This window comes from Erpetoichthys calabaricus, chromosome 10 (genome assembly GCF_900747795.2).
Source record: "Erpetoichthys calabaricus chromosome 10, fErpCal1.3, whole genome shotgun sequence".
NCBI classification, from domain to species: Eukaryota; Metazoa; Chordata; class Cladistia; order Polypteriformes; family Polypteridae; genus Erpetoichthys; species Erpetoichthys calabaricus.
Genome location: NC_041403.2, coordinates 168619603 through 168632009, shown reverse-complemented (window position 1 = coordinate 168632009; position 12407 = coordinate 168619603). Strand labels below are relative to the sequence as shown.

Here is a 12407-nt window from a genome sequence, read left to right as displayed (position 1 = left end):
TCCAGCATGTTAAGGCAGCACGTCACAAAGCAAACTGGTCAGAATGGGAGGTTCACAGCCGTCAAATCTACGGACGCTGCGTGAGGCCATCATGTCAACCAGAACTGAGGCTGTCCCGAGAGCACCAGGAGATCCGCCCAGGATTAGTTTAGTGGTCCTGCTAGGGCTTCGCTCAGTGGGTGTCTAACTGAGGGGGTGAAACGGAAACTGGAAACAATGGGGGTGCGCATCTCTAACGGTGCCGTCAAACTCACGAGCACACGACTCTTGGAGTAAAGTCACGGTGCTCGCAAGGACTTGACGTCACGTTCACTTAGGGACGTAAAAAGCGCAAAAATAAAAATAAAAAAAAATAAACACCAAGAGATGGAAACTTTAAAACAAGAATTGCTTTCCTAATGTGTTACTTTCATTTCCGCTACTCGCCCGACGGCGAAAGCCACTGTTGTGGTGGGACCTGTGGTGCCGGCCCCTGTTAAACGTGTAAAATGAACATTCACGTGCTTGGTCTCAGAGGGTTCGCCGTTTCTCGCAGCTGGCGGCGTGGCACGTATGCGATTATGAGATTTTTGTACCCAAACGCTCTTCTAACTGAGCCGCGTGAATCGCGGTGGAAGTAGTGCGTAGAGAAAGGCTCAACATGCATAGTGGGTTCACAAAATCTACAGACCCCTTCACTGCCTGCCCACTGTACTGTGTTACGGTGCCATTTCTGCCCCCCAGTCTACACTCGGTAACCCATCATGGCAAAGTGCCAACATGTTGTCCGAAAGGTTGGCAGAAATTTCTCCTTCCTGGAAGTATTGAGACCCTTTACTGTGGCACTTCACATTGTGCTCGGGTCCATCCTGGTTGCTTTCATTATCCGGGAGATGTTTCTAGAACTTGACTGGGCACACTGAATTGACTGGAAACACGTGGACCTGTGGATAGAAGCTCCCACGATTCACACTGCCTGTCAGGACAAAAACCAAGCCCCCTGAAGTTCAAGGGACTCTGTGTAGACCTCCGTGATCAAATTGCGGTGAGGCACTGACTAGGGCAAGGGGATAAAACCATTGCTTACGCTTTGAATGGTCTCCAGAGCACAGTGCCCTCATAAATTGTGACATAAAAGAAGCTTGGGACCACCAGGACTCCTCCCAGAATTGGGTGTCCAGTCAAACTGCAGAAACCAAGCAAGAAGAGCCCTGATCATGGAGGTGACCAAGAACACAATGACCACTCTACCAGAGCTTTTCAGGTGGGAGAACCTGTCAGAAAGACAACCATCTCAGCAGCACTCCATCATTTGGGGGCTTACGACACAGTGAAGCCACACTTGATTGTAAAGAATAAGGACTCTGAAAGCACAAAGAAAAAGATGAGGCAAAAATGGAAGTCTCTGGGCAGAACTCCAAGCAGTATGTCTAGTGAAGAAGGCCTGGCACTGCTCATCATCTGCCTAATGCCAACCCTGTGGTGAAGAATGGTGGTGGGCGCATCATGAAATGGGAAATGGGGAGACTGGACAGAACTGAAGGGAGATACAGAGGGAGGTCCTTCAAGAAGACCTGAAGTGACGGTTCACCTTTCAGTACACAAGATAAAGCTGGCATTGGGACGAGTCTCTGAGTGTCCTTGAGTGGCCCAGCTGAAGCCCGTCCCTTAGAGATCTGAAGACAGAAGTTTAGAGTCTAACAGAGACAGGAAGAATGGGATCAACTGTCCAAATCCAAGTGTGCAAAGCTGGTAGAGACTTACCCAAGGAGATGAAGACAGATTTCTACAAAGTACTGAATTAGGGGGCTGAATTCAATCAGTTTTAGATTTTTAATACGTTTGCCAACCTTTTTTTAATTTAAACAGATGCTTTCACTTTGTCATCACGGGTCACCGAGTGTTGTTTGATGGGCAGATATGGCAAATGTAAAGGTCCGTTTAAAATTAAATCTACAGCACAATAAAGTGTGCAGAAAACTGAAGGGGTCCGCATACTTTCCAAGCCCACTATTTTTTTAAAACATCTCTGCACACTGGAGAAACTCCTAAACACTGGAGGCTGGCAAATATCACCCAAGTGTAAAAAATGAGCAATCAGGCTGATCAGAGTAACGACAGACCAGTAAGTTGAAGCAACACAAGCCGTGCTATTCATCTAAGACGGGCTGAAATCGAAGAGCTCAAAGTGGACTCTGGTGTTAACATCTGCAGTGCACCATACAATGCGTAGCTCTCTGTTATGATGCTTTATTGCTGTCTGGTTTGGAATTCACCAACGCGGCGATGATATTTGTGATGCGCCATCTATGGGAATGTCAAAGGCAATGCGTAGGTCTCTGTTATAGGACATTTGGTATGATGTTTGTGATACACCATCTAGGGGAATGTATTTTGTAATGCATGTAGTGATACGATGCAAAACTACAAATTGTTTGTGATGTGCCCTCTGTTGAAATGACAAATTCAATGCATTTTATTACTACAAATGTTTCTGATGCATCATTTGTTGGAATGACACATACAATGCATACGTCTGTCATATGCCATTTGGTTTGTGATGGCCATCTATTTGAATGTATTATGTAAAGCATGTAGTAATAAAATGCCTTACTATAAATGTTTGTGATGCACCATTTGTTGGAATGATAAACTAGAAATACTCCGAGAAATACACTGCATAGGTCTCTGTTATATGGCATTTGGTTTGGGATCTGTAAAAGCACAGTGTTAATGTTTGCAATGCACCATTTGTTGGAATGACAAATACAGTACATGCTGTATATGTCTGTTATAGGCAGTTTGATTTGTGATAGCCATCTACTGGAGTGGATTTTGTAATGCATGTAGTAATAAAATGCCTTGCATTACTACAAATGTTTTGATAAACCACTTGTTGGAACTACAGATGTGGTGTATTTTATTACAACAACTGTTTGTGATGTGCCATCTGTTGGAATGACAAATGCGATACATAGGTCTCTGTTATATGCCCTTTGATTTGCGATGGCTATTGGAATGGTTTTTGTAATGTATGTAGTAAAAAAAAAAGTATTACTACAAATGTTTGTGATGCACCATCTGTTGGAATTACAAATGCAATGCATTTTATTAGAACCAATGTTTCTGATACACCATTTGTTGAATGACATGCAATGCTTAAGTCTCTTTTATATTCCTTTTGGTTTGGGATTCGTATAAGCACAGTGTTAATGTTGTGTGATGGTCATCTATAGGAATGACAGAGACATAGCAACCGGACAGACACATGGACATTTTATTTTTTTTCTTTTCTAAGGTGGAATTGTGAAGCAGGATGCTATGATATACACAACAATAAAAAAAGGACCAAGTGGAAAAAAGATAGCAGCACACGATATAAAAACATCCATGAAATAAAAAGTCATATTTGCCTAGTGAGGCAGTGAGATGAAGTGATGGAAGTCTTTTGAGTTTTGACACTCTGGGGTCTTGGGGGTCTTAATCAGGCCTTGTGTGACGCCATTTTCTTTATGGCAGGTGCCACCATTTTGCATTTAAATGGCTGTAAATTTTGCAGAATCACACGTGTCCCGTGCCCCACGTTTCTCCAGTGCCCTTCCCAGTAATGGAGGTGGGCTGATCTCATCCGTTTTACTCACATCACACACACACACTGCGGCGGTCTTGGAGCACCATATGCAGCATTTGGCCGTAGCCTTGTAAGGCTGGACGTTTACACTTCACTGCAAGTCCACCACAAAGCGTCTCACCGACTTGACTTTTGAATTCGCCGATCTCAGCGCTGGTTTGCGCCCTTCTCATTTTCCACCATCTTTAGGTTTAAGCCCACCGCCGCCCTCTAATGCATGAACGCGTTCACCTGTCTCTCAAGTCTTACTGACTCATTTACTGCCCGCCGTTAGCCTTCATTTTGTTAATAAAAAAACAAAACAAGAAGGTGGTGGCTGACAATGAGACGATGAGCCCCCCCCCCCCCCCCCCCCAAACCCGCCGACTCTGCAGACTGGAGGGGAGCTCAAGTTGCCATCTGTCTGGAGCGATTTGACCACCAGGTTGGAGACTGGGCTTTTATACTCTTGACAGGTTTTGGTCATATGAGATGACGGACCCACCTAAGCTTGTTACCGCGGCTTTGTTCCAATGCAACCATTTAGACACAAGGATTAAAGAAGCCATACGAGGACATATTAAGTGAAGTGCTTTTCAATTAGGGACATTGATGGGTTGCCTGAAACCTGTCGCCAAGGGTTTGCCACGTCTCTACTGCTCTTTTTTGCCACAAAGACCGTATCCGCAATAAACGGCCAGCGTCGAATTAACCCACCAACCAATCAACCGATAGCCCCCTACACCTCGCCAGTCGAGCCTAAAGACGCAGTGGCGAACCGTTGATGCATCTGGCGAGAGGCGTCTTTCGTTAAACTTTTGTTACTGTTTAATCGTCTTGTTGCACAATTTTAAATGAGTGGAGTACATGAAGGGTAAAAAGCATGCAAGACTGGAAAGGATGGCGGAAAATGGCCCCGTTAATTACATACCTTTAGGCCGTTTAGGCCGTGGTCTCCATCTGCCTTTAGGGAGTAGCCATTCCCAGACTGTCGCCAGCGAGTAATCGCTCAGGGTCTAGCAATGACATCAACACGAGGAGGCTGGAAGTAAATCCAGAAGAGGACGACCCACCACTGACTCGGAGGTCCTGGACTCACGACCAGCCCAAAGCTGGATATGCAAATTGGGAGGGCCTGGGCTTGTGTGAGGACATGAAACAGAGAGGGGCGAGACCCCTGAGCGATTCTTCACCATGGTGACCTTTGGGGGCTCAACTGGGATTGCTTAGGGAAGGGGCAGGCAGCCTGGCACTGTATAATTTAAACCCAACTCTGCTCGCGGCTGCCAGTGTAACTCAGCTGGGCAAGAGGACTGCCATTACTTCCAAACTGGATTAGCGTCCGTTTCTGAGTCAGGTGGTCAGGGTTCATGTCCAACCCTCTCCATGTGAGGACCAGAAATGTAAGTCCTCACTGTGGTGACATTTGGAGGTGGGGGGGCTCATCCAGGTTTGCTCACATATGGTGCAAAACTCCAGAAGCGGAGTAGGGGGACTTCCATACCCTTCAACTGGATGAGTGTCTGTTTCTGAGTCAGGTGTTCAAGGTTCATTTCCAACCTCTCTACGTGAGGACTTGAAATCGAGAGGGGCGAGACCCTGAGCGAGAATTGGGGGGCTCATCCAGGATTGCTTAGGGATGGAGTAAATGCAAGGATCCGGCTTAACCCAGCTGTGTGTGCATGGGGTCTTCCCTAATGTTCAACTGGATAAGCATTGGCTTTTGAATCGCAGGCCCCGGGTTCACGGACAGGCCCACCGTCCCTCAGAGACCCTCAGACTCCCTCGACCTCCTCTATTGCTGTGTTCTCTGATTTTAATATTATAAAGTACATTTGCCTTTATGTTGCTTTGACTGTGTTTCCAGACCCCTTATGTAATGTTTTGGGGGTTTCGTGTTGTGCACTTTTGGTTTTTGTGCCTTCACACTTTTATGACGTTACTTTTTAGTGTCACCATCATGTCACTATATTGTTGTGTTTTATGGTTGGGTGGCTTTCTTATTCCTAGTGACGCGTTCCTGTTGCAGTCACATGACGTCATTTTATTTATTGTTGGTGCCGCCATTTTGTGGTGTTTCGTTTGTTGTTTTTTTTTTTTTTTTTTTTTTTGACTATTTGGAGCTCCAACTTGTGACGTTTCACCCTTCGAATTCAATGCGTTCACGAGGAGTTTCTGGGAAAACACGAGGTCACACTGTTCATTGGTTACTTGCTCTGCAAATGAAAAGCCATTAAAGATAAACGAGAAATGGCAAACTAAACAAAATGAAGGCATATTGCGTCACCCCGACTGCCATTCTACCCCAAAAAGGGCCATTTCTGGCCAACCAGGTTGTACTCATGTCAAACATCTGACCAGGGTCAAAGGTCGGCGTTACATCACCAGCTTGGTTTTCTCCGCATTGGCCGGCTCTGAGGTTTGACTCGGTGCGTTTGTGTGGAATTTCCAACATGGAAGTCGTATTTCCAGATCAAACGGCTTTCACGTAACGCTGTGACTTGTCAACGCACCTTTGCATATGGGGAAAAATGTTGCAAACGTTTCAGCGACCCCTTGTGCTCAGACCTCCAATGGGACCCTCCCTTGCTCTGTGAATCAATAAGCTCACAAAACTCCGCGGCCGCTCCCCGATCAAATTACATCGCTGTTAAAACTCCGAGGGGACCCCAGCTCTGCTTTTGATTATAATGAACACCCACAAGCAAGAAACTTCAAAGGGGGGGGCAGACCCCAATTGATTACGAAATAGCGAAAGACAAAATGAACCACAAGGAGGAACAAGGAGTCAACAATGACTTGGGTCTCACTCAAACACCGACTGTCGTACAGTAATGAACTAAAACGAGAAAAGGAAAGTTGGGGTGAAGGGGGACCTTTTGAGTTTTGACACCCTGGGGCCCGTAGAGGGTTTTAATCTGGTCTTGTGTAATACCATTTTCTTTATTGCAGGTGCCACCCTTTTGTGCCATTTTGAGATCAGACAGCTTTGCGGCGGCTAGTGGCCTGTCACCATTGCCATCACCGTGACGTCATTCTGCTAACTACGGGGGGCCAACATTTTGTGGCGTTTTCAGACTAGACGGCTTTGCTGTTGCACGTGACGCGCTCCTGTTGCTATCAGGCGATGCCATTTTGTGATGTTTTTAGGTCAGACAGCAGCACATTTCCATTGTTGTCATGTGATGCAACTGGGCTTATTGTGGGTGCCACCATTTTGTGCCATTTTTAGACCAGACAGCTTTGTTATTGGTAGCAAAACTTACCATTGTCATTAACGTGATGCGTGGAGTTTTCAGACAAAACAGGTTTGTTTCTCATGACGTGTTCCTGTTGCTGTCACCTGTTTTGTTTACTGCAGGTGCCACCATTTTGAACCATGCTTAGATCAGATGGCTTTGCGATGGCCAGCAAACACGTCCCCTTTGCTAACACCATTCTCTTTATTGCGGTGCCTCCATTTTGTGGTGTTGTTAGGGCAGACGGCTTTGTTATTGACAGCAACACGTGCCCACTGTTGTCACATGATGCCATTGTGCTTATTGCGGGTGCTGCCATCTTGATGCTGTTTATGGATGAGACGCTTTGTTGGGCTAGCAACAATGCCATTCTCTTTATTGCGGGTGCTGCCATTTTGTGGTGGTGTTAGGGCAGACGGCTTTGTTATTGACAGCGATACGTCCCTGTTGTTGTCACGTGACACCATTCAGTTTAGGGCGGGTGACGCACTTTGGATAATGCTAAGAAATCAAAGCACTTTGGAGGTGCTACTTACAACAACCAATTAAAATAACAAAAAACTTAGCGTGCCCGCCTCCAATTTAATTTTGGGCTTCGGCACTTTGGTTTAGCGCTTGCCCTCTTGACCACTACTAGTGCTGTCCTTATGTTTGCTGGTCACTTTGCCACCAGAATGCCATGCCAGAAGACCACAAGGCAGGACCTCACCTTCTGTCTGCCAGCTTTTCACTTTAGAATTGGCATACTCACCAGGGCCAGGCTGGCATGACCCAAAACTGAAATTGAAAACGGACAATAAGATGATAGGAAAGAATTTTTTAGAGGTGGAGTGTTTGCTCTGTTGCGATGTTTTATTGCGAGGCCCTGGTGATGTACTGTAACGGTAAGTGCACGCGGTGCCAGCTGCTCATGGTGCTCGCTACACAGATAAACTGACTGACCTCACTGAGGCTTCTTAAAATAGCTGCATTTTTTCTCCCAATGCCCCTCCTTTTTAGAATTTTATTTTTCTCTCCATGAGGGAATGATACAAAAATAAAACTCTAAAAAAAGCTCAGTAACAGAGTGGAATTACAGATGCAAGTTGAAGGCAGCCGAAGAATTCAGCAGAGACACTGAGTCAGCAGGCGAGCCAGTGAAGTGTGTTTTTAGGGGGGCACCATTGATGAAACGCTGTCCCGTTGGCCCCGGAGGAGGACGGGCTTGCAGGAACAGGCCGCTAAGGTTAAGAAGGCACATCCCTCCATGGGCAGACTGTCGACGGCTTCACTTACCGAGTCGTCCCGGGCGCTGCTCGGCCAGCCCTCCCATTGCTGATGCCGGACGGGGATGTTCGTCAGGTCATAGATGTTTCTTTTTACCTGGGGGAGGGACAAAAGAAATAAAGAAGGATCAGTGGGGCAGCCTGAATGAACACATGAATAGAAAACGGTGAACATTTTGAAAGAATCCCTCCAATTTACATTGGAGAATGTGACATTAAAATTTTTACACTTTACAGAAGACACGATGCCAACCGCTGACGTGAATCACCTGCCAGGTAGTCTGTCGTTATTTTTACATGATTTACAAGTAACACAGACATGAGCTCAGTGTGACAACTTTATAAAAAGTCACACTTGTGACGCACCTTGCTACAAATTAAAACAAGTCAGGAATGGCGGACCGCTAAGGTACACTCGGGGGCTCTAAGGATCAACTCGTCTTGGAGATTCACTGCAGTCCGCCAGATCTCCCTGCAGATAAATGACCAGGACTTACATATTGCCTACTGAATCGTAGCACTTGGTGGTCTTCTGGATGGCTCCACTCCAGATGAGGCACGAGACACCATTAGTGACCACCCAGGGGCAACCTGCAACTTGAGCAGATCTTCCTGCGGGCCCCCTACACGGTCTTACTGAAGCCAGGAAGCACAAAGAATTGTAGGAGTCGGGAACAAACTGCCGTGGTACGGAGAACCTTAAGAAGGATCCAGAAGGAGACACCGGGACAGCTTAGCTGTTAGCTAAATAAAAATGGGTGACAAATGGAGTGAGTGGAGTGGTCTCCTCTCGTCCATTCTTCTGAGGTTGTCACACACTAACGTGGTCTCCTGCTGAAAACGGCACAAGACAGAAACGGTCAAGAATCCTCTCGCTGGGACTTGCCAAGCGGACCAAATCTCTTTCTGAGGGCTACGCCGTGCCACCCCATCACAGGGAATCCCATTTTGGTTTTTGCCTTCCTGAACGATTTGATTTTCATTGGGACATCAGCAGGACGGACCTTCTGATCACTCCACGGGGTCTTCAGCAAAGCGTAATTTTTTTTTTGAGGGCTATACCCTTGTCTTCTGTTTACTCAATCATGGGGACTCTTCATTGGAGTTCCCTGCCTTTTGAGTGGTCCCATATCAGTTAAGGCCGCAAGCAGAACATGGCGGTGGGATTTTTTGGTATGCAGTGCTTCTGTAAAAGTAAACTTCTACAACCCCAATTCCAGAAGAGTTGGGACAGGACGTAAAATGAAAACACAAAAATTCAAAACCGTATAGATACACAAGTCGGCCCACCTTATCCACAGGTATCTGGTTTCAAGACCCCCCACGGATGTGCAAAAATCTTGGGTGCTCAACAGTTATATAAAAGCATAAAGGGCCACCTACGAAGCGAACTGAGGGGCTGATGCACTGTGTGGACAGGCGAATACATTCAGTCCGAAAAGTATTGGGGTGCCAACTGGGGGGGGGGTCTCCTCTTTTTTAATTCTCTAATACAGAAATTAAAATTCAGAGCTGGAGGGCACAAAAATGGAAACAAAATATGCAGGCTAGGAGGAGAACAAATAAAAAATAAAAAAGGCTTTGGCTCTCGAGAGCAGGTCTGCCACAGAGGGGGTCCGTCATTCCAGTAAGTCCTGGGCCAAACGACACAGCGACATCAGGAGACGTCGGACCTTTACAGCCCTGCTCCTGCTGCGAGGGGTGTTAGTGACGGCGCCCCCACTCGCCCCTATGGGGTATGGCATGCCAGTGATGAGCTGGGAGGGTGGTCCTCTGACACGTGTGTGTGTGACAAGCGGACTGAGGACTGGCCTCACAGGTTGTTTCTTGTGCGTATTTTTTTTTTTTGCACACATGGCAATTTTTAGAATATTCTGGAATTTTTTTTTTTTTTTTTAATAATTTAGAACCTCGGAGGGTCAAAACCACATGTGCGGTGGGCCGACAGTAGAATGTTTTACCCCATAAGGATGCAAGTATAAGCTAACTCCAATTTTGATGCCGGCAAGTTCCACGAGATTTGGGCCTGGTGGCAATTTATTTGTGAAATCTGTCCAAAAAAATCGTGCGACTTTCCACAGGTCAACAGGTGATGGAGCATCCATGATAGGAAGGGTGGGCTGAACACTGCCATGTTGCGCTGACCTGCGTGAGGGAATTGTTGAAACGTTTAGAAAGGACATTCGTTTCTCAATGCACGATGGCAAAGACTTTAGGGATTTCACCGTCTGTGGTATTTGACAGATTCAGAGAATCCTGGGAAATTGGTGGGCAAAGTCGCACATCAGCATTGGATCCCCACGTCACACATTGTGGGTTTGCGGCTGGCCACCATCGTGCAAATCTGTGAACTGAGAAGCTCCATGATGTTTCAGTCCACAGCAATCCACGTGGCGACGAGGGTGGGATTTGCACCGTGGACGAGTGGAGTGTAATGGCGGCATTGGGCAGAAAAGATGGGGACTGAGGGAGAGACCGCTCAGCTGGGGTCACCAGGAAGCGCTTTACCTGCAGTGTTCAGACGCCAAGACTAGGAGTTGAACATGCTGAGCCAGGTGACCACCAGCAGACCACCACACTGCAAATCTACAATCTGAAAGGCTTCGAGGTGCAAGTTCACAGCAGAAGCCACACACACACACACATCGGTAATGCACAGAAAACGCCGGTGACTTCTTCTGTGACAGACTGACACCAAGTGGAAATTGTCTGCTGGGGTTCTGACGAGACGAGACAAGCCCACCTCACAACTTGTTTTTGGGGAAAAAAAATCATCTTCTCTGGGCCGAAGAGGGAAAAAGATCATCCTGATTGTTACCCGTGGTAAGCAGGTAACTCGCACACCTAAACGCGACGTATGCTGCCATTGACGTGAGGCCACTGTCAGAGATGTCCTCGCTCATTTCAGCAAGCGGGTACCACATACCAGACGGTGGGTCCGGGCTGGTGCTAGAGTGGTCTGCCCACGGTCCTGCCGTCGAGAGCGTGTGGTGTAATATGAGGCTCAAAATACGCAAATGGAGGCCCAGGACTGCTGAGCAGCTGAAGCAACGCTAGCGTCAACAGGACAACAGTCCGCGTCTTCCGCCCCACCAGTGATTATTGAATTTTATGAAAAGGGACGGCAAAATCCCACTGCTGTCCCGACATTTTAGGAACGACTTGCAGGCATCACATGTAGAATGAGTGAGTATTTCCCAAAATAAAGGACAGTAAACTTGACACGTCTCGCCTTTGCACGGTCTTCAATAAAAAGAGCTTTTACGATTCGCTGCTTTCCGTTTTAATTTGTACTTCTGTCTCACGGAAGACAAAACCCTCAGCAATTCTTTGCAACACTTAGAGCAAAAAGATGGCGCAGATTAATTTCATGAAGGGGCAAAAACAAAATCCTTAGCAGACCGAGAAAAAAAAAAAAGCTCGGGATATTTGCATTCCGAGAATGCCAGGCTAATTCCCAAACACAACAACCTGGCTCCCTAAAATGAACAGTATTCTCTTGTGCGGCCCAATCGTTGTGGTCGATCTGCGCTTAATCACATTCCGCGCTAGCGAGGTGCAGAGCCCGGACCTCGGCGCCTGTGTTGGTATAAAACGCAACGCCAGGCTGATGTGGCAACCGACGCTGATCAAAGAGGGACACGTTTCGAGGGATCAGCTCCGATTTGAGCCCTTTACCTCCGCAGAATGCACTGGAATGGCAGATTTGCTGCAGAGCAAACAGGCCATTGTGTGCTGATCTGTCGTCAATGGCCGCGACTTTTTGAGGGTTAGGATGAGTACTGCGAGGGAGAAGTGGAAAGAAAAATGGATACAGTAGAGCATGCGATATGTATGGAGTGCAGTGTTTTGTGCTGACTCTAGGCATGAAAATCTCTGGCAGCGGTATTTAGGTTTGCACCATCTGTTGGAATTAAAAAAAGAAGAAACCTGCACTTTCGCACACAACTTCAAGTCAGCCAGCAGGCCTCACTTAACCTCCTTAGCGATACATTTTTACTTGAAAAAAGACAAAACGAGTTGCATTTTTTGGCTTGAAAAATGACATTTTTATTAAATATCATCTTTCTACTCTAAAATGTGTAAAAACACAAGTATCTATCTATCTATCTAATGATGATGATGAATAATCACTGCATGTGTGCGAGTGACGTGAGCATCTCACTGACCGAAGACAGAGTCACTTCACCATCACTGCTGACGAGACGCCATTATGAGGCTAGGAGAAGGCGGGGCTACACCGTTGCCCAGGTAATGCTCAGGCCTGCCACTTACCCGAGACACGCCTATACCATCGCCCGAATAACGTCTGGC

At 46.8% G+C, this 12407-nt stretch overlaps 1 protein-coding gene across 1 annotated transcript in view; it reads right to left on the bottom strand.

Annotated features, from left to right (window-relative positions):
- faf1 (Fas (TNFRSF6) associated factor 1) overlaps positions 1-12407 on the bottom strand; it is a 216769-nt gene that overhangs the window by 98171 nt on the left and 106191 nt on the right. The window contains exon 8 of the mRNA XM_028812460.2: positions 8104-8190. Coding sequence (XP_028668293.1) covers positions 8104-8190 — 87 coding nt within the window. The remainder of the gene's footprint in view (positions 1-8103; positions 8191-12407) is intronic.